Source organism: Sander lucioperca, chromosome 9 (genome assembly GCF_008315115.2).
Source record: "Sander lucioperca isolate FBNREF2018 chromosome 9, SLUC_FBN_1.2, whole genome shotgun sequence".
Classification (NCBI taxonomy): domain Eukaryota; kingdom Metazoa; phylum Chordata; class Actinopteri; order Perciformes; family Percidae; genus Sander; species Sander lucioperca.
The window spans coordinates 40,107,597-40,135,388 of NC_050181.1; the positions used below are offsets into that span (position 1 = coordinate 40,107,597).

General features: G+C 41.9%; 2 protein-coding genes across 5 annotated transcripts; one reads left to right on the top strand and one right to left on the bottom strand.

Moving 5' to 3' along the window:
• The first annotated feature begins 1,833 nt into the window (after positions 1-1,833).
• LOC116055107 (serine/threonine-protein kinase tousled-like 1-B) lies at positions 1,834-17,848 on the top strand. Of its 4 annotated transcripts, none has more exons than XM_031306892.2 (22): positions 1,835-2,398; positions 4,301-4,422; positions 5,073-5,141; positions 5,812-5,850; positions 5,960-6,035; positions 6,120-6,163; positions 6,264-6,347; positions 6,476-6,556; positions 6,653-6,745; positions 7,531-7,641; positions 8,296-8,432; positions 8,690-8,881; positions 9,185-9,251; positions 9,493-9,590; positions 9,887-9,968; positions 10,059-10,150; positions 10,246-10,335; positions 11,745-11,914; positions 12,885-13,020; positions 13,605-13,716; positions 14,006-14,113; positions 15,535-17,848. In XM_031306892.2, the coding sequence occupies exons 1-22, from the start codon at positions 2,272-2,274 to the stop codon at positions 15,682-15,684; spliced, it is 2,280 nt and encodes a 759-aa protein (XP_031162752.1). In that variant the 5' UTR covers positions 1,835-2,271; the 3' UTR covers positions 15,685-17,848. The 4 variants fall into 4 exon arrangements, with proteins under 4 accessions (XP_035861531.1, XP_031162752.1, XP_031162753.1 ...); XM_031306891.2 differs by having other exon boundaries at positions 1,836-2,398; positions 6,258-6,347; XM_036005638.1 differs by lacking the exon at positions 5,812-5,850 and having other exon boundaries at positions 1,834-2,398.
• An 847-nt stretch (positions 17,849-18,695) lies between these two features.
• LOC116055109 (Golgi reassembly-stacking protein 2-like) lies at positions 18,696-27,494 on the bottom strand. Its single transcript, XM_031306897.2, has 10 exons — positions 27,298-27,494; positions 26,381-26,461; positions 26,082-26,285; positions 25,908-25,994; positions 25,657-25,787; positions 24,871-25,003; positions 24,447-24,570; positions 24,142-24,255; positions 22,511-22,627; positions 18,696-20,202 (listed from the first exon to the last, which is right to left on the bottom strand). Exons 1-10 carry the CDS (start codon positions 27,358-27,360, stop codon positions 19,925-19,927), a joined length of 1,332 nt encoding a protein of 443 aa, XP_031162757.1. The 5' UTR covers positions 27,361-27,494; the 3' UTR covers positions 18,696-19,924.
• Positions 27,495-27,792: the final 298 nt, after the last annotated feature.

A 27,792-nucleotide genomic window follows, 5' to 3' on the forward strand; every position in this document is an offset into this window, starting at 1 on the left:
TATGGACTTTGATTGCTATGACAGGTCAAACTATTTGCTGTGAAGAAGGCCTATTATGGGAGTTTACAGGGGGTATCAAAGTACTACAAATACTGAATAATATTGAGCATTTTTAGTATGAAACATATAGGTAATGTTTCCTGATGCACATTGTGAGAGTTACAATTTATCAGATATCTTTTTTTTGCCCTTTTGAAGAAGACCTAAAGAGAGAGCAGTTATACATGTCACTGAAGAGAACTTGTTGATATCATCTGAAGTGTGTTAGTTGAGGTCGGTAAAAAAATGTCTTAATGCTTGATCATGCTTATCAATTGTTTGATTATAATCTAAATTCACCAGATATCAATTACCTCAATAATGCATACCACCCATCACAATAAGAGGAAAACATGGCTATTATAAAAAAAAATGTATACAGCATGCATAAATGTTGAGAAAAGCATCTCTTTTTCTTAAAAATCCAGAACTGCTGACTTTAGTGCACCATGTGCAAAAATGGCAAGATTATTTTCTGACACCTGTGAAATACAGTTGAAACAAATTCAACAGAAAACATGGTTTCAGTTTTTGTTTTAGTATTTCATTTCTGAAGCTTGAAGAGTTAGAGTATTCTTAACTGAATGCTGATTTAATGCTTATTACAATTTAGACAGTTATGAAAATACCATATTGTGTACAATATGTACAACTACTTCTTTTTCACTTTACTTTGTATTTTCAAACTTTTATTATAAATTTGAAGGGCTATCATTGTTGTAGGCCAGTTGTATGTCTTATACACAAGCTGGAGGCAGTTTTCAAAATGTCAGCCAACACTCACAGTTTTCCATTAGAAATTTGAAACTCCTGGAATGTCCTGACTGCTGCTTAAATATCAGTCACTCGTCCCCCTTTTCCTCATAACACAACTCCTATTTCATTCCTGAAATGACATTACTCTGTATGTGTGTGTATGTGTGTTTTGTGTATCGCGTAGTAGTGTAATGTAGTAGACTGCTTATACAACCCTCCTCATTGCCTGTCAAGACTATTGCTCTGTTACCATGGCAACCATGTGACCAAAAATTCAGGTTACCATGGGCAGGTGCATATGAGGTGCAGTATTATGGTTTGTGTATCAGTCTATTTCATGATGCAATGTGACTGTAAGTGGAGCAGGTACTTACAGTGCATTTACTATCAGTTAAATACTTCATCTGAACCAATGAAATTACCTTAGAATTTACTTTTCAAATTAGGCTATTATAGATTACATATTTTGTCTGTATCAGGGAAGACACATATTTGCCAACTCTCATCTCACAGTCTGGGTTACAGTAAATGTATTTTCATGTTAAAGAAATGTATTGTTTTCAAAATAAATTAGACAGGAGTGTAATAATAAGATGTAGGCCAAAGAGTTAAAGAGTCTGTGTATGTGTGCGTTTTTTGTATGCTACCCTACAAGAAGGCAAAGGCATTTTGATGCACTGCACCAAATTTGGAACAAAAGACCTTATAGCCCAGACCACATCACTATCCTCCCACCTGCACCTCCCCCCCCCCCCCCCAACTTGCACATCTACTCAGTCATACACACGTGTATCTATGCATAACTTATACATTTACATTATATATTATAATATATAATGTAATATATATATATATATATATATATATATATATATATATATATATAAAGTGTGTGTGTGTGTGTGTGTGCATGCGTGCGTGCGTATATATGTTGTGTGTATGCGCGCGCATGTTTTCCTGTTTTCTGTCGTTCTCCTCAAGCAGACAAGAACTTTCGGCCATTTTTTTCGGGGTGTTTGTTGTTTTCACCAAAACAAGAGGCTGTTCTCAGGTCGACGCTGAGATGTGCCTAACAGTCAACCTATGGCTAGTTTGAAGGAGGTTAAAATGATCCCAGATCAGTGTCTGTTTCTGTGTCATGCCATCCCCCATCGCGCTGCTAGGTGCGCGCCAGCCTCGCGATAGCCTCGCCTACTAGAATCAAAGCTCCGTTCGCGAACTGGATGCTGACAGGCGCGCGGGGCGGTCATCATGCAAAGGTTACATTGGATCCGTTTCAGCGAGTCTCTAAAGAAGCCGCTCCTCCGCAGGACCCGCACGGGTCACAAAATGCGAGACGTCTAGCAACACAAAAACGCTAGGACTCAACGTTTCCTGGGCTGTTTGGCTACAGCAGGTGTCATCGATGGACGCAAGTTTGGGATTTCCACGAACGGCAGTGTGTACGCTGGCTCCACTCGGCGGTAAAGTGGCTTCATGAGTGTCCAAAGTAACAGTGGAAGTGGTGGTGGAAGTTTGGAGGCGACGCCATCTTGGTCGCAGCTCTCCTCGTCCCCAACGATTTCTCAACAACATATAACGGCGACCGCAAAGAGCAAGGAAGGTAAATTAGCTCGCCAAGTGTACGACTGACTCATATTCTTCCTCAAAGTGTGTCCTTTCCAGGAGAAGTGGATTATTTTGGCCGTGTCGAGCTAACGTTTGTTGAAGTAAAAATGGATGTCAAGTTCACTGATGCCGTGAATTGGAAGCCAAACGTCAGCTGTCAGATCAGTTGATGGCCAGTCTAAGTAGCAGCAAGCTATCATGTTTGCACAAAGGAAGCGCTAGCTTGTTTTGTATGTAAGCTTACATGATTTCTTGTTACTCGTAGCTGTTGATGCGATAACAGTGTTTTTGTAGCAGTTTGCAAATGCCCCCCTATCAACAGCATCGAGTTGGATATTAAACAACGTAGCTATGCATGCATCCAATTAATGCATTGCAATGCATGCTCCCACTGCTATAAACTTGAGAGCAGGCCCTGGATTTTACCCTTTTGGCCAGTTTGGATGCATCTGTTTTTTGACATGTGTTTGAGACTTTATTCACTCGGTATTGCTGAATGTGATGTGACAAAACAAAACAGTGATCACAAGTGGGAGCAATTAGTTATACTCTTCTAGCTAAGTATAACAATTACAGGACATGATATGTTCTAAAACTATTTAGACAGCGATGATGTAAATAAGTTAGTAAGAACGACCATAAATGCGTTATGATTACTGTACAGAGGTAATCGTTTAATAATTCATTTTCAACCATAGACGTCTAACGTGAAATACTAATTTACTAACATACAAAATAATGCTGTAATATGAAGCTCTAGCTGTATGGATTAATTAAGCTCTCCGCTGTCCTTAAATAACCTCACACAGGCCTTGTTGTGTGCTCTGCTCTCTGTTTCACTGCTCATGGGCTTCATAATGGCTATTATGCCTTTTAGGGCTTGCTCCTGTGCCAGAAGCTATGTAAAGATGACAGCCAGGAAATGTCCAATAAGGAAACAAACACTTTCAGCAGTAGTCAGGGGAGCAGAGGACCAGTGTGTCTCTCCCTGGAAACCAGTTGTCATAGAACAAGGCCCCGTCAGGCAGCATATATGTTTAGGCCACTGCTTCTGTGAGAATCATTTCATGAATATTGTAGTTCAGATGTATGGCTTGGTCTACCACTCTGATATCTGCAAATCTGGTTAGCTATATCATGAGGAAATGTAAATGTAAAACTAGGCAAAAGGCAGTTTGACCTGTTTAAACAAAAGCTGTGTCTTGTCTCAGCAGCATTAGTAACATTGATGCACATGTGTAGCTTTTGAATTAGCGACATTACAGCTGAAAGGCCCAAATGTATTCCTCATTGCCTGTGCAGCTTGTAGAAAGATGTGACTTTGAAAGAAAACTGGAAAGCTGGTGTTGTGCTCTACCTGCAAGGCTTCGGAGGAATTGGGATCCCTAAATATCACAGACTAGTTTAGCACTGTGCAATGAGGCCGTTGTGACGGTCTAACTTGAGAGAAAATATAAGGGCTCGACCGGTTGAAGATTTTTGTGCTGACAAACTGGGAGACTCGCTCAGGCCGGCCTCGACTCTTCTCCCTCCTGACTTCCCAGTGGGAGAATGACCTTCCTGCTTAAGTTAGAAATGCAGTGTCACTCATCTGCAGTATCTTCCATCGTAGCATGAAAGTGCATCTTTTAAAGAGCTACCTCTACTGCCCAGCTGACTGAATCAAATACATTTTTCTATTTTTATCCTGTAATCACTCTAATTTTCACTAATCCTCCCCCAGATACTGTCCTCTGTTCCTTCTCTTTGCCCATTTTTATTCCTTTTTCGTAATTTGGTCACAGAGAAAAGGTTCAGGGCTCAATAGCTCTGATTCCTTGTACTTGTCACTGCCGTTTTGCTTGTAATGACAATAATGAAAGCGTCTAACCTTACTCTGTTGATCCCCTTGTGTCAGGCCCCATGGAGGAGCTGCACAGCCTGGACCCCAGGAGACAGGAGCTGCTGGAGGCCAGGTTCACAGGAGCTGTCACTGGCAACACAGGAGGCAGCACAGGGAGCACCAGTGGAGGTGCTAAGGTAACCGCAATACAGAAAAACTGAAGCCTTGTTTTTGAGATACGTCGCACAACACACACAAACACAGTCGGCCGCGGTTTTAGTCACAATGTTTGCTCACAAGACAACACTTTTTTTGAGACTACTCAAAAAGTTGGCTGCATTGTATCAATATGTCAGTACACGAAATCTCCAATCTCAAGTTCTAATATCAATAGAAGCGACAACCAGTGCTTGCATCAGAAAGAATGCCGTACACAAGTTGTAGCAGTCTTGAGGCTCATGTTTGCCAGTGACTAACTTTAGTGACTAACTCCACCATGATAGTTCCTAGGCCCTCAGAAAGTACTGCTTGAGCAACAGGGGATTTTTGGAGGCAGGAAATAAAAACCACACCCAGGTTCTCATGGTGGAAAAGCAGGTAAAAGTTCCTATTTTCCTTAAAAAGGATGCAGCGTTCCTGGAAATTGGCATGTGGTGGAAAAGAGCCAAGTGACACACCTAACAACTGAAGATCTGGATTCCTATCAGACGTGTCACACTGCACTCAGGCTTCGTTTCACTGTTTACATTTCATCAGGTTGCAAAACTTTGATAGCACCATACACCTGTGGAGACTATTTTTATATTGTATCTGTTCACTTATTTGTTTAAATTCTCACTCTGTGCAGGGTCTGGCCAATGAGTCCTCTAACCACAGCTATGGCAGTCTGGGCTCATCTAGCGACAAGGAGTCAGAGGTAAGACACACACAGACATAGTCATTTTTGCAATGGGCATGGGTGACTGTTAATTTATTTTGAAAAGACCGAACAAATTCAATTGAAATTAAATATTACTTACTTTATTACACAGATATAAAAAATTAAAGCCTGGTTATACACAGTTGCATGTTCTCAGTACATCCTTGGTCTGCCCAATAGGGATGCCGTTGTTCTGTGGCGCATTCTGGCTGCAAGGTGGCTGCCGGAGTTTACGGTTTACAGATTGCCTCATTAATCTTATCAGGCTCCCCATTAGCATTGGGTTTAAATCTAAAATATTGCTGAATATTTGCTTTGTCTTGTCGGTAAACTCTCTACTCTCTACATGACTCCTGTTACTCTGTGCTGCGACTCTGCTGCTGCTGCTGCCACTATACGGAGCAGTATTATTGACAACAAGCTTAGGATTTACAATTAGTTTTTTTTTTTTTTTTGATGAACGTGGGCGCTGACACGCGAAAATCAACTGCATGGGTTTTAGTTCTATAAAAACAAAACAACGGTGGGGGTGGTGGGCGAATAATGTAATCGGTGTATGCTCGACCACCTTGTAACACTGGAAACATCTACTACCGCGGCAAGCCTACTGCCTACTTGTCTTTCTCTCTCCCATTACCTCCACCTCTCCTTCTCTTTTTTTCCCAAGAACTCTGATTTGAAAAGAGGGAGCTCCCCTGCCTACTCAGTATGTACTCTTTCTTCCTGCTGAACACCACCACTCAAACCAGCTTTGTTAGGTAAAACACAAGGGATTTATGCCTCTTCTTTCTCTCTTATTTCATATCGATTCACAGACCCCGGAGAAGAAGCACTCTGAATCGTCCAGAGGGAGGAAAAGGAAAGCTGAAACCTATTCAGAGAGTAGTCAAGGTATGACTGACACCTGCAAGAAATCAGTATAATGTAGGCATCTATGCATTTCTGCATTAAATCTTTGTTCAATTTTCTATGCAGGGAAGACTTCCACACGTGGGCCCAAGATCAGCGACTACTTTGACGTGAGTATTACAGCAACTCCCGTCATTCCCAAAATGGTATGATCCTTATTATTTTTGAACCCAATTTTTAAGTTTGCCCATGTTCTCTGCAAAGTTCCAGGGTGGAAATGGTTCCAGTCCAGTCAGAGGCCTTCCATCGACTCGTCGCTCTCCACAGAACTCACACTCTGCCCCAGGCTCAATCGTGAGTGTTTCACAAACAGTAGAATGCTTTACACAAGTATTATTGATGGGCTATTTGCACATGAGGTGGATGTGAGTCTCTGTGTGTTATTACAAGATTAAAAAAAAAAAATACCACTTGGTCTGTAGGTCCGGCAGAATAGCTCCTCTCCTACAAGTCTGTGTTTTGGGGAACACAATCCTAAAGCTTCCTCCAGCAAGTGTGTCCAGGTAATGTGACGCATACATGAATCACTCACATGACAGACTTCATTGTACATTTATTGATATACCTCTGAATGGTACCTCTCTGTCTGAATCTTTTAGACGGAGTTAACAGGCCTGAAACTTGCTGCTCTGGAGAGCAACAAGAGTCTGGACCTGGAAAAAAAAGAGGGGCGAATAGATGACCTGCTCAGGGTGAGTCCAGCATCCATAAACTGAGTTTTGATGGAGAGTGCATAAGAGGACAACTGTCTTAATGTACAACAGGTTATCAGGTCAGGTTTGTATTATGTGTATACCTGCACAATAGAGCTTAGATCGGCCCAAAAAATCAAGCCCGAACCTACCCGAGCCCGAGCACGTTGCGTCCGAGACCGGCCCGGCCCGACACATTAACTGGAATTATGAGCCCGAGCCCGATTTTAAACCCGACACTTTTTTAATACGTGGGCCGTTATAACTGACGTTCTCAACTACAATTCAGAGTTGTTTGAACTGCAGAAATCTGTTTAGAATAATGCAAAAAGGACAAAGCCTGTAAACTGCGCTGTTTGTTTATTCAGAATGGAACGGATCGCAAGTGGATCCGAATGAAGAAACGTACATCTTCAAGCTCCATGTTGCACTTAAGATACACAATACAGCACAGCAGGCCCGGTGTGATGCGTGCGAGAGGAGGAGACTCCGCGCATGAAGTGCTGCATTTTGTAACTGCAGCCTAAATTTTGTACACATTTGTTACTTTTATATAGCTTATATATACATATTTATAATATTTCTGATTATGGCATAGCTTTCTCCCCACCCAATTAGGCTGAATAGGTAATGGATAAAAAAAAAAAAATTGCTTGATCAAGGGTCCGGCCCGGCCCGAGGATAGTGGCGGAAAATAACTCAGGTCAGGCTCGGGCTCGGGCCGAGAATCTAAACTCTACTACACAACCAAACGTAATACAGTCCCTGCTGTCTTTCCTTTACAGGCTAACTGTGACCTGCGGAGACAGATAGATGAACAGCAAAAACTCCTGGAGAAATACAAGGAGAGGCTCAATAAGTGCATCACTATGAGCAAGAAACTGCTTGTAGAGAAGGTATCTGTCTTTGCATGCATGCACCCTTTTGTGTGTTCACTGTACATTTGGTTAAAGAAAAAAAAACCACGTGCAAGTAACAGAATGTAAAGCATCGTCCAAATGACGTAACGCCGTTTGGCCGCTGATTTTCGCCGTCGCAATAGAAACAATGTAGAAAAATATATCTCATAGACATTTTTATATTGTTTTGACGATATACTGTATATTGTCAATTCGCCCTGCCCTATTGTCATGTTTGTACACCTAATGTGTTGGCGATGTAAAAGATTTGAAACGTGCGTACTTACACATGCAACAGATATGGAGCAACGCCTTTTCTGACAAAAGGTCCAATATTCTTTGGTGTTTTAGCTCTGCTTTGGGCAAATCCTTAGGGGAAAATTCGGTTTTTGGGTTGGTAGATATTTGCATGTTTCCCCTAGGCCTCCACCATTTTGGGCTGGAGCGTAGAGCTGCACCAACAGTGCAGCTCAAGTGATCAAGTACAGTCAAGTGATCCAGTGATATTGAAATATTCCTGAATGGGGCTTTAATATGTATTTAACTTATAAAATGAAGCACACATTTAGTCTGGGTTGAGAGAGGTTATAGGTGAGGGCTTGTCACTTTTCACATTTTGTTTTTCTAATGTCTGCCTGTTTTTGTGAGCAGAGCACCCAGGAGAAGCAGTCGTGTCGTGAGAAGAGCATGCAGGACCGTCTCCGTCTCGGTCACTTCACCACTGTCAGACACGGAGCGTCCTACACGGAGCAGTGGACGGACGGATACGCATTCCAGAACCTGATCAAGTGAGAGACTGCAAACTCATGCATAGTGTTCTATCCAATGACATGCATTTCAGCATATTACTTTTTAGATTTTGCATTGAGCTTTGCGCTCTTACACCGTGTTGCAGGGTCAGAAATACAGTGGCTTTTGAGTGGATATTCTGTGCATGCTTCACTTCACAGCTAGGTGCAAAAAATATGAAAGGCTGTTTATTGTCTGCTACAGCACTACCCATAAGACCCATTCCCAACGCCTCTGTGTCCTCTTCTCTGTGCAGGCAACAGGAGGGCATCAACCAGCAGAGGGAGGAGATAGAGCGACAGAGGAAGCTGCTGGCCAAGAGGAAGCCTCCAAACCCTGCATCTCCCTCCCTCTCGGTGGCCTCCACCTCTGAACCCAAGCAGCGCAAAACTAAGGTGGTCAACGGCAATGACTCTGACCCCTTCCTCAAGCCCTCCTTGCCCCAACTGTAAGTACACTGAAATGGCTACATACCGTCAATGTAAAACTGAAGGATGCTGGACCATAAAGAATGAGAGGGATGATTGTCCCATTTCTATATTTTTGACTGTAGAACTTTTAGGAGCAATACATCACAGGCCTCCTTTTTAGATACCCTTTTCTTCCCAGTTCCTCTTCAATCGGAGGCTTAAATAAATCCTTGGAAAATGACTTTGAGTTGAATAATCATCACTCCTGCAGCCCAAAATGAAGTGAGTTTTTTGAGATTTCTTTTCTGCCTGGAGATTTTGAGTTGTCTGTATTTTGGCAGACTGACCCTCGCTGAGTACCACGAGCAGGAAGAGATCTTCAAGCTTCGCCTTGGACATCTGAAGAAGGTCAGTAGCACAAAAAAAATGTAATCGATAACAACATATTGTGACCATAAAGCATTGTTATCTAGTGAAATGGCCAAAATGTACATTGAAACACTGAAACTCTAATCAAAAGAATGCATAGATGGTTATGCATTCAGTTTTAAATGGCCGCTGGAGTCCTAAATTGTTTGATTGTATACATGTGTATTAGGTGCATGAATCCTTACACAGGAAAAGGATCTCATATGATGTATTTATGCAGGAGGAAGCTGAGATCCAGGCGGAACTGGAGCGGTTGGAGCGGGTGAGGAACCTCCATATCAGAGAGCTGAAGAGGATAAACAACGAGGACAGCTCGGCGTAAGTCCGTTCTAAATACAGTACCATAACATGCCAAATAGCATAATGGTTAAGACTGGGATTAAAAACCCGCCTAATAGGTGTAAATCATAATCTTTTTCCATTCTCAAGACATTTAGTTTACTCTGTCAGTCCAAAACATTTAAGTAACAGAACTGTCTTCTATAGTTGAAAGACATAGATGTAAAAATATGGAAGTGCAATAAAAATCATCTTTGCAAAGTGCTTGTTTACAAGATAACAAGAGTCGGATACAAGCAACCATAAAACAAACCATATTGTGTCTCCTCACACAGTTTTAAAGACCATCCTACCCTGAATGAGAGGTACCTGCTGCTGCACTTGCTGGGCAGGGGCGGTTTCAGTGAAGTCTATAAGGTAATGTCTGTGTAGTTGGAATATTTTTTTTTTCTTCCCTATTCTACAAAATATTGGAGACAAACGTGTGCATTTTCTTGTCACACTCAGGCTTTTGACTTGTTTGAGCAGCGATACGCAGCTGTTAAAATCCACCAACTCAACAAGAACTGGAGAGAGGAGAAAAAGGAGAACTACCACAAGTAGGTCTCATATACACAAACACAACTTAAGATACACAAAAACAAACTGTTTCCCCCGCTACACGCACACTACGTTGACATTTATTTCCTTCCAGGCATGCATGCAGGGAGTACCGGATACACAAGCAGCTGGACCATCCCAGAATAGTCAAACTATACGACTATTTCTCTCTGGATACTGACACGTGAGTCACCTTTGACCTCTGCCAGCTGCAGCCCTGCTGGGTTGACAATATCCTGAGGTTGTTGATCCCCCAGCACGGGGTTAAACATTTTTACAGCGGTTTTGAAAAAACGTGGTGCACATCAGTAAGATTCAAACCTTGAGAAAAGGCCCTACCCAGTAAATATTCCAATAATGCACGAGTTGTTTGAATTCTGCCTGAAGGCTCTACGTCAGTGGTTGCTACAAGTAACAGCATACATCATAGGGGTGTTCAGATTGGGAAATAGTAAAAGCAGTTCACAGAAAAATGCATGATTCAGCATCAACATGCCCGTACAATAGGAGTTCTTTTAGATCTTTAAAACCTCTTTGACACCTCTCTGTTTACCCAGAAACAGCTCTAAGGTCGCTAGCGCTAAACCCACCAGACTTCATTTAAAAAAGCAATACTTTTAGCGTGTATAGAGCCAACATATTTTTACATGTAAATCGGTAAACTACGTGTTTATTTCAACCAAAACTAGAGTTGTGATGGTTGGAAAAGTGGGAAGATGACCCAAAATGGCTTTTCATAGTTTTATTTTGTTTCTGTCGACTTTGAATGAAGTGTATTTTGCGATGCTAAAATTACTGTTTATTTACATGGAGTCTGGTGGGTTTAGCAAACGCGAAACATATAAACGGATGTTTATATGTTTGAAAAAAGGATCTTACTCTTTAACAGAAGGGTCGACCTCCTTAGAAATCCTTTCCATAATATTGTCAGACATTTAGAATATTAATCTGAGCCTGTCAGTGGCAAAACCAGCACTTTTGTGAAGGTAAATACAAGCTGGACAATTGTCCTATTGTGCATTGTAGCTTGTAACACCGCTGCCGACTGCAGCGATCTTGCTTAATACTGGACCAATTTCAAAGATTGTTGTTCCTATCAGTCACTTAGACACAAAAACGGTAGTTACCCTTTAACTAAGCATGTGAACTTCAGTCACCCGTACCCAAAAGAGAGTTAAAGAATGTGGTAGCCATAGTTCCGATATTTGTCCAGATAACAGATGAACCCGTCTCTATGTTGAGTACAAAGGTTGAGCGTAGGCCCAGCTCATATTGTACCATGTTGGTAAAGCTTTCCTTGGGGAACTGAGTAGCTCACACTCATGACTGGAAACTTAAGTCTGGCTCACTCAGTAGCAGAAAGCCCTGCCTCCGACCCCTGACCTCCTATGTGGAGGAAGGGGAAGGGAAATGTCTCCTCTTAGCCTTTAGTCCTTCCAGCTCTTAAAAGAAACTGGATAAGCAGTTGATCTCTGCTTCGGGATCAATACATTGATGATAGTGTTGACCTTGATTTGTTCACATTCAGTTGTTGGATTAGATGTTTTTCTCCTGTATGTAACCGTGTGTCCATCCTGTCCTCTGCTCTCCCAGGTTCTGTACAGTTTTGGAGTTCTGCGAAGGCAACGACCTGGACTTTTACCTGAAGCAAAACAAGCTGATGTCGGAGAAGGAGGCACGCTCCATTGTCATGCAGATTGTCAGCGCCCTGCGCTACCTCAACGAAATCAAACCCCCCATCATCCACTACGACCTCAAACCTGGTGGGTCACGTGCTCCATAGGTTTTTGGATAAAACATACATAGCATTAAATGTATACACATCATGACTTTGCGTAAACATACATGCCACTTTCCTAAAGCCAAGTGGTGTGTTATCTGTACGCATTTTGAGCTATCTGCGTGTATGTCTACGCTGTATACAGCGGACGGCAGTCTGCAACGTCACAGCATCAACATACAGGCCACTTTCTAAAGCCATATGGCGTGTTATCGCGAGGCTACGGTTGGGTTTAGGAAACGTCACACTCGGGTTGGGTTTAGGAAAGGAACAACCGGTTGGGTTTAGGAAAGGAACAACCGGTTGGGTTTAGGAAAGGAACAACCGGTTGGGTTTAGGAAAGGAACAACCGGTTGGGTTTAGGAAAGGAACAACCGGTTGGGTTTAGGAAAGGAACAACCGGTTGGGTTTAGGAAAGGAACAACCGGTTGGGTTTAGGAAAGGAACAACCGGTTGGGTTTAGGAAAGGAACAAACGTGGAAAGGAAACATCACACACGGGCCACGAAAACGTCACACGCGGGACATGATCGCCGCCCTCCTGGGTAAAAGTCCTGTGTTTGACCCATCCTCCACCACGACCAACCTCCCCACGCGGATTTTCGCCCTTTCATACTACTCGCTTCGGCGTAAATTCACGCGCAATCGCAAGGTAATGTAAGTCAATGGAGGCCAAACGGCGTTGATAAACACGCTAAACGGCGAGTATGCGTCTTGATAACACGGCAATACTGGCATACGAATTGGCGTGTCATACATACGCCACTTCATGAGATCAGTCTGGTATACAACTGGAATCTGATGAAAACCGTTTACAGTGCAGTACAGTTGGTGATGCTGCTGTAGTTCAAACTAATCATTCCCTGAATTTAAACCTGATCTTGTGTCAATCACTCTGACACACACACACACACACACACTTTACTGAGTCTCACCGTCTTGTGTGGTGTGCAGGTAACATCTTATTGGTGGATGGTACTGCGTGCGGAGAAATCAAAATCACAGACTTTGGCCTATCAAAGATTATGGATGATGATAACTATGGTGTGGACGGGATGGACCTCACATCACAGGGAGCAGGCACCTACTGGTAAGACGCACGCACACACCAATACCCCTCGCAGGAGGACAGTAATGTGGGTTTTTATGGTCGGTCTTTAAGGTTCAACACACATTATTGTATTTCTGACCATTTTCTTGTAGCAAATCGCAGAATCCCGTACTATTCGCTCATTACTATGGGCAGTGGATTGCGCAAGTAATAGTCAAGGAATTACCTGAAATATATATCGCATGTAATATTTCTGCATTAAAATGTCTAAAAACGACTATACCTTTGTTATACATTTTGTTTAGTTGTGTACTTACATTATCCCAAAAATGTTCAAACCCAGAGCAATCTGCAATTTTAAGCAATGACACGAAGCGTTTCGTCGCCTGTCAATGGCGTCGTATAACCTTTGTCATCAAAAAGTCTGTTTCGATTGAGAGAGACCCCTAACGGCAGACATATTACGTATGGTACATTTAAATACCTACCACTTGTACGGTATGAAATAATCATAGGAAAGTCTAGGAGTCTGATTTGAAAAAATGTGTATGAACTCTATATTACATTGTATGACATTGATTGCATTCTGTGTGTGTGTGTGTGTGTGTGTGTGTGTGTTTCAGGTACCTTCCTCCAGAGTGTTTTGTAGTGGGGAAGGAGCCACCTAAAATCTCCAACAAGGTTGACGTCTGGTCCGTGGGAGTGATCTTCTTCCAGTGCCTCTACGGACGCAAGGTACAACACTAAACATCACCTGCTACACTTTGGAGAAGGCTAATGAACTCATACAAGACCATATACTGTACACCTTCAGTAGCTTGTTCAACATGGATACAATGACTGTGTCGGGCCACTCAGGTCCCGTCTCAGAGGCATTGCTTTGAGTTGTGGCGGGGAAAAAAGAAGATTTTGTACATTAGAGATTTCTTCTTAGTGAATTAGTTGTGCAGGTTCCAGTTACAATCGTTGAAGCGATGTAAAAGACATCGGATTGTTGGTGATTTGATGCGTTTTGTTTTCCCAGCCGTTTGGTCACAACCAGTCACAGCAGGATATTCTCCAGGAAAACACCATCCTCAAAGCCACAGAGGTCCAGTTCCCTGCCAAACCACAGGCTAGCACAGAGGCCAAGGTAACACACATCAGTGTGTACTGTATGTGTATTGAGACAAGGACCAGTATGCTGGTTTTACTGTACACATTCTGCTTAGAAATGCTTGACACCTCCAGTTATTTCCACTCGTGTAACTACTGTCATTGCTAGTTTTCTCAGACTGCATGATGGCTATGTTTTATATTGAATGCAGTATTCCAGTATTAATCCAATCAAGTTGATATTTTGACTTACAAGTTACCATGTAAATAGCATCTTCTCATTACCTTAAACCAACTATTGGCATAAAAGGATTAAGGAGTGGACACTATGGATAAAATCTTTCTCAATTTTCTATATATCCTGATATGGTCAATTTCTCTAATTTCAACTATAAAGAAACATTTATAGCTTAACTTGTCACATGGGAATGTCTGTTTTGGGGTCCAGTTAATTAAATACCTGAAATATCAAAAAATCCTGTCAATCCAAAAATGCCATAAAGCAGCCCTTCTGAGTAATATGTCAAAACACAACCAGGGACATTAAATGGCTGGTAACATCAGTATGAACAACTTAAGTATATATCATCATCCTGCCCAGGGGTTGATGCATATAGACTGGATAAGTGAAGCCAAAACATATTGATCGCCCCCTGGTGGCAGGCTGCAGTATAGGTCATAAATCCCCCCCCCCCTCCATGTTAGCAGATGGGACAAACTAAAAAATCAAAGTACACATCAAATACATTTTACCCAGAGATGGTTCCTGTAGTTTTAGGTAGCTGATCAAGCTGATGTTTGTTAAAGTGTTCATTTTTTATTAGTTATTTGATGCTATAAAAACAGGGTGAAACTGCTGTGATTGACTCGCGATTGGTCGGGCGGGTGAATGGGCGGGACTTTGATACTGTGGCTCCACCACCCAATCACTACTGCGCAGTCTCTGGCTCCAAAATTACAAGATGGCATTGCCCGTATCCGGGATATTTTGGCTTCACTTTTATTCAGTAGGAGGAAGTGGAGATGTGTTGTCCATCTTTATATACAGTACAGTCTATGGTTCCCCCAATCCCTAGTAGGTGTAAGAATAACTGAATTGAGACATTGGTGTGTTGCAATTTTACTTTAATTTAAGTATTAATGTCCTCCAGAGCTTTCAAACTATTTGGGCTATCCAATGACACGTTGGCACATGCTGGAATATCTGAATCATCTCTAACGTGTCGCTATAAAAAGAACAGTTTAAAGCCCAGTGTTTGCTACTAATTTAACAAAAGGTACAGTATCTCTAAGTAAATATGAGTCTACAAACACACACACACACACACACACACACACACACACACACACACACACACACACACACACACACACACACACACACACACACACACACACACACACACACACACACACACACCCAGCCTGCAGCTCATTTCATAATGTTTTGCTCTGCAGGCGTTTATACGGCGCTGTCTGGCCTACCGCAAGGAGGACCGGTTCGATGTTCACCAACTGTGCTCGGACTCCTACCTCCTCCCTCACATGAGACGTTCAAACTCCTCCGGCTCCCTGCAGCCCTCCGCCTCATCTCTCTCTACCTACTGACTGGCTCTCTCAACATAACTGACAGGACCCTCTGGCCAATCTCAAGGCAGGATTGTTGGAATCTGAGGATAATGGATGTGGATTTTTTTTTTTTTTTTTACCTGAGCTGTTCCCAAATGGTCGAATAAGCAACAGAGTGGAATTAAATGTAGAGCATGAGATGGAAAAGAGTTAAGAAGTACAAGTGGGATACTCACTTTGCATATGTTGTACAGAGTTGTGCCCCTGAACTCAACTGCGTGAGATAGGGGAAAGAACATAACTGGAAAATAGAAAGGAAAGAGAGAGGGGCAAGAATAGAAAGACAGGCTCGGCATTGTTTGGAGCCAGAAGATGATGAATCTAGAGGATTTCTTTATGGACTTTATTAAATAAGCCCCTTAGGTGACATTTCAACAGCTGTAGGAGCTCCTAGATGCCCTGTCCACCTCGTTTAGCCCATCATAATACACTTCACAAGATGGCTTAGAATTTCTTCAGCATAAAGCCACTGTTATAGATGTTCTCTTGTTGCTGATATGAGGGTGGCGTTGACCAGCGGGGATCAGAAGAAAGGGGTGAACAGGTGTGTGTTGCAGAGATGGTATGAGTGTCTGTGTATTAAATATGGGCTACCTGCTCAAGTATACTCTGCAATCCATTGTTATGAGGTACAAAGCGATGGGGTCATTGAATTTACCCTTGAAGTCCCTCTGCACATGATGGGGATTCACTTAAATGTGAAAAAAATAGTTCCAGATTAAATTTCTGGGGTTGATTTGCACTTCCGGTCCAGATAATGCTAATCTGGTTTTATAAATTTGGCATGAAGTACTACAGCGTGGGCTTGTTCTGAACTTATCACTAGCCAAATCCTCAGTTCACATTTTCGTTAAGTTGCAAAGCAATTCAGATCTACAACTGGGTTTACAGGAAGTGGATCTGTAAATCTGTTTTAATCCATTTTCGTTGTTCAGATGAGAGTCAAAATGTTTCAAACAGCAGAGTATTACAGTACCATGTTGTCATTGATGTCCTCAACCTGCCTGAAGAGAATTGGATTGAACTGAGGGACTTGATCAGCTGTCGGGACACAGAATTTAGTGTACATTTCATGTGCAGGAGACATTACTCACTAGCAAATACATAATAATGAGGCTTATCCTTGCTTCCCAGTGTCTCACTTTGCTCCGTTTATTTGTTTCTCCTCCTGAAAGCTGTTCTCAGTTTGCTGCTATAAATGTTGCTTTTAGTTTTTAACGTGCGAATGGTTTTCACCTCGCATACTTGAACTGTGTTAAGAGGAACAACACGTTCTCACACACACACACACACACGCACGCACGCACGCACGCACGCACACGTTGTCCACATGAGGTTTTTGTTTACTTTCATGTACAAGTTCAACAGACCTTATATGGAGCAAAGTCCCAGTATGCTGTGTAGTGAGAATTGACCACACCTGTTCATGCCAGTAGAACTGGGCACGCTCCAGTTTGGCTGTGTTGCAGCATGATTCACTGCAGCTAGAAAGCAAGTGGATATATCCAAATGTTGTTGTCGTGTAAATAAAACACCAACCTGTACCTGTGTGTGGCATTATAAAAACCCTCTCACATACAAGCTAACCTGAACTCTGCCCAAAGCACGCATGCAACTAGATGTCCGATAAAAAGACAAGTGGGAGAAGTTAACAGCAAGTTGTGGTGTCTTATCTTCTCACTGCACTCTTGCCTGCATTAAAAGTCTTAATTAATTTTAATTTATTTTTTTTATGTGCGAGCCGTTAGATGAACAAAAAAACCCAAACAGTGATGTAGTTTCAGTAACCTGATAGGCAGATTAAACTGCAGGAAGTACCTGCTCACGGTTTACTGCTCCCACAGCAAGTGATGAAGTGCAATGGAACAGGTAAAGTGTGTCCAGTTTGATAAATTGTAATTTTATCAACTTGAGTGCAGTAAGGCATAAAACAAACTTCTCCCCTTCTGTCTAAATTTCTCTTCTACTTGACAAAAGAACAGTAGAAAATGGGTGCTAGCATCAAGTGCATAATACCACGAGCCGTGTGTAGACAGATGCAAGTACAGACGTTAGCAAGCTACGTGTCAGATTACATTAGCGATGGGGTTGCAATGCTAGGCCATGTCATTCATATGCAATAAAAATTGCCTTACAAGTCTTAGTTCCTGCAGTGTGACCCATATTTTCTGTGCGGGTTATGCATCGTGACTAGAAGTGTTTAATATAAGGTGGAGCACAGGAAGGTGATATCTACAGTATGTGTGAGAATATACACAAATTCTTTATACACAACTTCACAGACACCGTTTGTCACAGTAGTCAGAGGTATTACAGTGCTGGATTTGCTGAAAAATTATACCTCGAACTGTCATCAAGATTCATGATATATTCAATCTTGAACATCAAGGCTACCAGGGATCCCAGTTCAGATAGATGGTGTTTGCAATACATTCAGTGGCATTTAAATTTCAATATTCAGTGGTGATTGAATCTCACAATTAATTGCTTATATAATTCAAATTATTACAGCTATTATTTGCTCCCATACCACGGTTAATCTCATACTTGAAACATCTATAACCATTGATGCCTTTACAAGTTATACAGGCATTTGCTAACTTTGTTTCTGTATTTTATCTGATTTATTCATTCATTTGTTCTTTACTATTTCTGACTTCCTCGACATTGTTTTACACGTTTTGTCTATTTTGCACCAGAATTTACAATTATTCACCATTTATTTTTCCATCTGTCTTTTTGTTCATTTATCACCTGTAATTTGGAGGTGATCAGTGTAACCTGCCTTTTTCACCAGTCTGTGTTAAGGACAGGCACTTGAGCAGGTTAATTAGACCCTTTTGGCTTTTCATAGACAGACTTTACTGTGTGCGCTCTCACTCTTCATTACAACTTTACGGTCTTGTTTTTTTTGTCGTTTTTGTGTACGAGGGGACTGAGACTGTAAAAGACTAGCAACAAACACGGTTTAAAGACACACAGAGGCATCATGTAAAATTAATTTGGCTTTATTGCTCACACTGTGCACAGTGTAGATGTTTTCATCAAGTTCTGTTACAGTGACACCTTGTGGTTGTACTGCATCACTGCCTACCAAATTGCTTTGACCATGCCAGGAGGAGACGCACTGTGTAATTAATACCCCTGCACCCATGTTTCACCCTACCTACTGATCACCCAGCAGCAAGCACATACACCCTACTCAGTATTTCTTGTAACTGCAAACATCTGTCTCCTCTGGCATGGCCTTCAGGCTCTTACCATCCCTGTGTAGTAGAGATGGATACTGTCGTTCTGGATATAAATGGAGACATACAAAGGGACAGACTAATCATTTCAAAACACAAAAGGTGGTGCAAAATAATGCAGATTCATTCATTGGGTGGAGACACTCATACAGCAATTTCAACAAAAATGTATACATGTCAATCAAATTAATCTTATTGTTCAGGGGTTTAATTAACTCATAATAAAGGGTTACATATATACGGGCTGGATGTTAAGACCAAAAATCTATAACATTAATTCATATTTACCTTTATCTTTAACCTATGTTTTAAGCAGCAGTGAAGGATGTTTTTCTACTGTAGGCCCACTTCTAATATCTTTGTCCTGGTTTATTCCAGTATGACCAGTTTAATGACCTCTGGACTGGACTGCGAGCTCAGCTTCCAGTTAGGTGTCATTAGTTGTTCCATTCTGAGTCATTTATAATATAAGGAATTCACTCAATTTGATTCATCGTTCAGCCCCATACACTGTTTATACATATATAAAAAAACATAAGTGTAAAACACAGAGGCTTGCCAGATCAGAAAGGGAAAAGTCTGAAGCTAGTTCTTTGCCTTGTTGTAACAGCAGAAGAGCGAAGCAAACTACAAACCGAAGAGTACACCTCGTCCTCCTCATACAGTGGCTTTGACAAGCTCCATGACAATCTGGTAATAAAGACCTCCAAATATCAAATATCCTCCATTCTAAATATCTATTAATTCTCCATCGACTTTCATGTACAAGCTCCTCACAAGCTTCCTCACCCATACCTGGAGCATGCCGACCTCTGTGTCTGAACTGGTGCAGCTGTCTGCCTGTCCTCTTGGCCAAATAAATAGAAAAACACAGAGAAAGAAAGACAGACGGAGGGGGGGGGGGGGGGAGAGAGAGAGAGAAACCGGGTGTGTGTTTTGGTTTAATGGCAAGTGGGATCTTCTTTCCCATGTTACGACGTTAGTGTTGTTTCCGTGGGGGCCGGTGATTCCGTGGCGTTCGTGGAGGCCGCTTCCGTGGCGACTGTGGGGTTGGCGGCGGGCTCGGCCATAGGCGCTGCTGTGACTGTGACCGAGGCTGTGGGAGCGGGGATGGAGGTGGGCAGGAGGGGGACCATTCCCTGAGGGAGGAGAGGAGGCAGCTGGGACGGAAGCATGGGTAGGGTGGGTAGGGGGGGTAAGGGGGCCAGACCTGGGAGGTTGAGGTGTGGGAGAGCGGCCAGAGGGGGGACTGAAGAAAAAGGAACGAAAAACAAGAGAGATGTGTTGATGCCGGGTTTTTTTGCTAGAATTTATATTTAAAATTAACCTCACAACCACACTGCACACTCGTACTTAAAGTAATTTTGGGATATATGCTTATTTGCTTTCTCACTAAGAGGTTAAGGTTACTTTGTTGTCTGTCTCACAGAAAAAATTGTCTTGGATCAAAGGAATACTTCACCCTCAAAGAGATCAATTACTCAACCCGTGTTTCCTTGAATAGGTAGGTAAAAAAAGATCCACATCCAAAGAAAAATGTGTTTTTCTCGCATGCCTCCACGGTGAACAAAGATTTTTTTTTTTTTTAATTCTTCGTTCACCGTGGAGCTATACAAGAAAAACAACCACTTTTCTTTAAAACCCCAAGGTAACACAGGCTGAGTAATTGATGTACACATGATCATTTCGAGGGTGAAGTGCAGTGGTGCTTATAAGTTTATGAACCCATGCTGAAGTTGACTATAAAGAGGAATAAAAAAATATTTTTTTGGAAATTGATCTTAATGCCTTAATTAAAAAAATGAGGAAAAATCCAACCTTTAAGGACACCAATTTTCTTTGTGAATGAATAATGTAACGTAAATAAATACATGTTCTTACTTAAAATACAGAGGGCATAAGTATACACAACCCTATGTTAAATTCCCATAGAGGCAGGCGGATTCTTATTTTTAAAGTCCAGTTATTTCATGGATCCAGGATACTATGCATCCTGATAAAGTTCCCCTGGCCTTTGGAATTAAAATAGCCCCACATCATCACATACCCTTCTCCATACCTAGAGATTGGCATGGTTTTATTACAGTTAGTCTAATAGCTGGTTTGATTTGCATTGAGAGATGATCTTATGGAAAGTACCCCATGCCAATCTCTAGGTATGGTGAAGGGTATGTGATGATGTGGGGCTATTTTACTTAAAATTAGATTTTTTTTTATTCCTCTTTTTAGTCAACTTTAGCATGGGTTCATACACTTATGAGCACCACTGTATTCCTTTAAGGGAATTGCTACATCAAAACCAATCATCACAATAAAACACATAAAATAAGAACACAAATGCAAACATCAGCCTGAGATAAAAACAAACAAGCAAATTAGTCACAAAGCCATCCACTCTGTAAAGAACTGCAAAAATACAAAGGCATACATCTCAAAACAAACCTAATTACAGAAATTACCATCAAACATACGGTCGGAGAAGACCTGCAGTTATGGGAGTGCCTCACTACCCTTCTGTCTATCTTCCAAGAGTGGCCCATTAATCAGTTTAACTGACAGATGGACAAACAAATGTTTGTAGCGATTGTGCTTACACAAAGGGACCCTGTACCTCCTCACAGAATTCATAAGCATATACTTCGAAGTATATTTGTAAGATGTGACCTGATGTCCTGGCCATGTATGGCAACAGAACTATAATCTCCAATTGACTTGGGATCGAACACAATTTATTCAGTTTTGTATAAATCCATGAACCTGTCATAGAGCATATAATCTGAATGCAGACTGCATTACTATATTCAGAGTATAAGGAGTGTAAAGTCTAAAGTCATACTAAGTATGAGACCATATACTCAGTTTGTGCAAACATATATGCTCTGAATCCCAGAACATATATTTATACTATTAAGTACAAACTCAGGGTTTCTGCAGGTTTCACCAAGTCAAATTTAAGACCATTATGAATTAAATTTATCACAACATCAACTAAGCCATAAATTCAGTTTTTTCAAGTCAAGTATCGCTAAACTTGGACTTCCCCATATATGAAGAATAAAATCCGTTTTAGGTTTGTGCTACAATCCGAAAGAGACTCGCGCCAATAACACGAATGCTGATTGGCTGCAATGTAAATTGCATGTTGGTCTCATTTGTAGTCATAATACAGCAAATTTATATTTGGATTAGCTAAAGAAAGGACTACAACGCCACAGAATTTAAAGAAATGAGCAGAATGAGGTAGCGTTGCATGGACGTAGGAAAATGAAGACCTGTTTAAAATGATCTAAGACCTAGAACACAATACTTAAGCAAATTTAAGACTTTTTAAAAGGCCTAAAATTTTGATTTTGAAATTTTAGACTTTTTAAGACCCCGCGGAAACCCTGAACCTTTATACTGAGGTGGATGTACCATGTTACCCAGTTTGTCTCATACAGCTACTTTAGAGACAGACATGTACAGTTCCAGGACAATACAGTCAAATTCCAAAAAAACTTCAAATGCCAGTGAAAACATTTGTCTTTGTCTCAGTTTGTTTTCTGTGCTTTATTTACCTGTAGTTCCTACTGGTAAGGTGCCTGCTAGTGACACGGCACTGAGGTCTGGCAGTGGCAGGTTGAGGTTAGGCAAGTTGGGGAGCGGAGGTAAGCCACCTGGGAGGGACATCAGACCTACAACCACACACACAATGCCATATGAGGGTGCACTATCATTATTCATTCATTTTTAAAAAGGAAGGCTGCAAATAACAATTATTTTCATTGTCCATTATCTGTTGATTATTTTCTTGGTTAATTGAATAGCTGTCTGGTCAGAAAAGTCAGAAAATGGTGAAAAATGTCCAGTGTTTTTCAAAGCAAAGATGACTCAAATGTCTTGTTTAGTCCACAACTCAAACATATTCAGTTTACTGGAGTGAAGAAACTAGAAAATATTCACATTAAAGAAGCTGGAGTCAGAGAATTTGTACTTTTTTTCCCCCCCCATACAAATTGACTCAAACCGATGAATCGATGATCAAAATAGTTGGCGATTCATTTCATTGTTGACAACTAATCGATTAATTGATTCATCTTTGCAGCTCTATTTAAAAGTGCCAGTGCACTTACATTCCACTCATGCTCCTTTACTGCAGTGAAGCCACTTTGGAAAAGAAAATAAGGCAAAACTCGGAACGAAGTAGGCAAAAAGAGAACTTACATTTGAGAAGAGTAAATCTCTTTTAAGGAGTGACACACATGACTTGGGACATTTTATGTGAACAAGATCCAATGAAGAAGAGGTGGAAATTCAGACAGCTGGCAGTTTATGGCAACATAAACAATAACCAGAATAAACACATGGAAAGGTGTTGGTGTTGTTATGATAGTAGTTTGATAGGAACTCACACACTGGCTATGTTCAGGGAGTCGAAGCTGCTTAAATATAACAATAAATTCTGTTTACTGATAGTTGGGGCTTGTGCTTTTAACAACAAAGTGTGAACACAATAAGACTTGATATTGGCTGATGCAGTTCAGGCAGACCATTCTCTTTTTTTGTGTAACCCCGATTCTCCACTGGGTGCATCTGTGCTGCGTTCCGGCTGCGCCACACCACACCGGGAGCTTCTCAGGAGCGGAGCGTCTTACTGCCCGACTTATTGTCTCTAGAAGTACTTTACAGAACAATTACGTGTTGATTAGCTAGTATCTACCTTCCACTCCAAGTACTCCTGTAATTTAACTCCATGCCTTCTCTTTCCTGGCGTTGTCCTTAAAAAAAAAAATGTGTGATGTCTTATTATGTTTTTCCACCTCCAAGATGAATCTCTCATTGTCCATGGTGTTGTAGAGGAGACATAAACAATATTGGGGGGGGTCTTTTGGTAAACTGACTGGATACTCTCGCTGTTTTACCTCCTGCCCGGCTGTCCGAATGCCCTGCGACTCGCATGAAAATAGACCTCGTGCGTATCTTTAGCGGAGCGGAGAGCTGGTGGTGGAATATCAAGCACTGACTTAAAGGGCTGCGATTGATAGCGGGGGTTGCGGCGCCTCCGGGGTTAGGGTGTGTACACACCCATATAAAACTGTAGAGCCTCTGCCACCCACTGGATTTTCCAGATGTTTGGTGTTGAAAAGCTCACTGACTCAGCAGACTGATGACGCGTGTTTTGAATGAGTACGTTTGAGAAATCACCCACCTGGTAGCGTGGTGGCGGGGATGAAGCCTGTGGTGGCAGGATTCAGTGGAGTGAGTGGGCTGAGGGCGGGGCTGAGGCTGGTGGAGGAGGGGAGCAGAGGAACTGTGGGCAAACCTGGAAGGGGAGGAAGACACAAATAACACATTAAAATCTATGGAGTAAAGACAGTGACTATGACAGTGTGACAGTTTTTTTTTTGTTTTTTTTTTCTCAATCATAGCCCTGTCATATAATAAACATAATGGATGTGTTGTTGTTGGAGTAAATGAATGTGTGTAAAAGAAAGGAAGTAAGAACAGAAATACCTGTCTGCAGCTCCCTGGGCATGGAGGGTGGAGCTGTGCTGATCGACAGGCCTGACAGTGTTTCTTCAAGGCCAGTGGGGACAGCAGGTGCAGTAGGAGGAGGGGACACTGCTGAAAGCTGGACCTGAAGATGTTAAAAAGAAAGGGAGAAAAAGATAGATGATAGAAGATGGTTGTCAAACAGATAAGGTCACATTCATCCAAACATGCTACTGACTGTAACGAGCAGTATTGCTCTCTGTCCTTGCATTTAGAGAGTTTGAACACTGAGGCCACACACACACACACACACACACACACACACACCTGAGAGGAGGGTTTTACGCTGAACAGCGTAGAGAGGCAATAGTGTGTGTGTGTGTGTGTGTGTGTGTGTGTGTGTGTGTGTGTGTGTGTGTGTGTGTGTGTGTGTGTGTGTCCTGACCTCAGTGAATCCATCCTTCAGCGGACTGACGGGCTCACTGGGACAGTGTCCAGGGAAGCTGATCTTCTTCCCCTCCTCAAAAGGCCTAGTGGGAATCCTGTGGAGGTATCCATAGCCAATCCCACATCCAAGGCTGGAAAAGGGAGAAAAAAAAGTTCACAATCCAACTGACAAACCTAAAGATTTTCATTCAAACATTTTGAGATTAGCCTGCAGGTTTCAGAGCACTGAATGACCGCCCATATGTCGGAGTTTTTCAGCGATTCAAATAGACCTGGTGGTGTGCATATTGATGGCCTTTTCCCCCTGGCGTGTTGGGAAATTGAAATGGGGATGTCATGTTCTGGTGCCAGATGCAAAAAATAACTTAAATAACTACATGCATGAAGAATAGTGTTGACTTACAAAAATAACAACTCTTAAACCTGCAATAATAACCTTTATGACCACTTGGGGGCAGTGAAAACATATTGGGAACAAAAAATTGACATCACCTTTTAAAAAGGTGCCCTGTGGAGTTGTCGTGTTAACAAAACAAAATGTATGTTTACATTCAGTTTACTAACAAAAACACATTAAGCTCTAACAAATGTGTTGAATGCATTTCTTTCCTCATAAAACATCTGTGAAGCTGATTTTAAATGCATTATTGTTTAAATCCATGTTTGCTTGCAGTCTTCTTCTTCACTGCCTTTGCTGGTGGATTACTGCATGCCTTGATTTGAACGATAGCTAGATGGATACATTGCATACTACTGATAACTTGAAACAAAAAGTCTGATTTACCTGCCCTCTCCTCCCCAGGCACTGTTGGGTGTGATGATCACTTCTCTGCAGTTATCTGTGTCTGTGTTGTACACATAGAGCTTCAGGCCTTTCCCCTCATGGCTCTCTATCAGAGAGAACAGGTCCTCTGACTGCATAAAGTCACAGAGAGTGGATAAAATTAGGAGACACACAATCACTACCATTACCATTATCAGGTGGAGAATGTGCAGGAGTGACAGTTGCAAGGACCTAAAGTGCTGATAAACTACCTCATTCATAACAGTGTCGGCTCCAATGATGTAGTCAGTGTGCGGCCGCAAGCCAGCGAGGGCTGCTGGGGAATTAGGCTCCACTTCCTGTTAAAAATAGAGGGGGAGAATAAGTAAACTACCATTGTACCACATAAAACAATACAATATGGACTAGACTTTGGGGTTACTTACCAGCACATGCCAAACATTCTCATTGGCTCCCTCAAAGCTGCAGAAACGAATGGAGACGCCAAGCAAGCCCTGGCCCCCCCACAGGTTGCTGGGGGTGACTGTTGACTCCCGCAGCTCCAGGGTCTTTGAGGAGTAAACTAGCATCTTAACTGGTTTCTCCACACTGGCTTTCAGCAAGTCTTTCAATGTGTCATTGTCCTTGTTCTGTAGAAAAGTGGAGGATGAGGAGCAGAGGGGCAACCATGAAACACGCAGTCCCTTATTTGATCCTACCAGATACAGTTGCTGGCTTTCCTTACCAGTCTGGTGTTGTTGATGGAGACAATAAAGTCAAAGAAAGGCTCCAGTCCTGCGCGGTGTCCTGGCGAGTTCTCTTGAACCTGCACAGAAATGAGAGAAAACCTGAGCTGCTGCTGGACTGCACACTGTCACTTTCTGCATTTAAATCAATGTCTTGTAAATAAAAGTATCCGAGATACTCTATACAGCAGAAACAGGTTGTACCTGAGCTAACCAACATACAAGAGAGCTGGGTCTTCAGTGGCTTCCAAGTAAGCAACTTTTGGAAAACAAACGTGGATGATTTAAGATTCATACAACTAACTTACCATTGTAGTAACCACCATGTCCATTACCGTACATGCAGCCAAATCGGTTATAATTAGAGGTTTTGTCCCGGCAGGATGGGACCGGTGCCCCTGTGGTCTTTAACTGTGCTGTTGTCCAGTTGAGCATCTAGCTAACGTTACCGCTTAACTTTCCTGATAAATCAAGTTTGGATGCTTGGAATAGGACGACATTAATAAGACATTAACTCTCCAGTGTTAGCTTGCTAATAGAGCCGTCTTAGTCCAAATTTTGCAAAACAAGGGAGAAGAAGCACTATGCACAGGGGCGTGTTCGATAACGGATGCATTGACAAAACCAGCTTGGCAGCTGTCATTCAGTGTAGCTTTGTAGCTTTGGCTAGCTCCAACAGTGGTGGTTAGCATATTTAACTAGTTAAGAGGCAGGCATAAAAAGAAAACATAACGAGACACGATCTGTGACTCTGACACAACTCAAACGCACACGACATTTTTTGACATGTTTTTTTCAGACGGAGGCCCCCAGCAGTCATCCCCGGCCTCTCGTCAACACAGAGCAGGGAATCCTCCGAGTCTGACCCGATGCTAAGCTAACAACTAACAGCAAGCTGTACAAGCTAAGAACTCACCCGAAGGACGTGGTAGCCCTCGGAGCCTCCTCCCGGTATCTCCATACTCTGCGCACCTCCCATAATTCCGCTCTTTTAATGCGTTTTAGGTGTTAATGGCAGCTTGTTACCCAGCAGAGATGCGATACCTGAACACTTCCACACACCGGGTACACGTAGCCAAATGGTTAGCTGAGTGATGCGCATGCGCCGTTACGTGGCAGGAAATAACGCATTTTTGAAATTTGCAATTCATTCAAAGAGCTCATTTATATTGTGTAGAGTCGACACAAAGCTTTGAAACCAACACAGAGGTATTAACTATTCATTTCAGACGTGTTTAGAATATTTAACATATAATGTTGAATTCTTGATAGAATTAGTTTTGAACACACTCCAGTTCTCCTATAACCATTCACCCCACTTAAACTACTATAATTTATGTAATTGATATAAGTTGAAATATAAACTAATATTATGCCACATTAGAACAAACATGCAAACTGTTCACTGTAA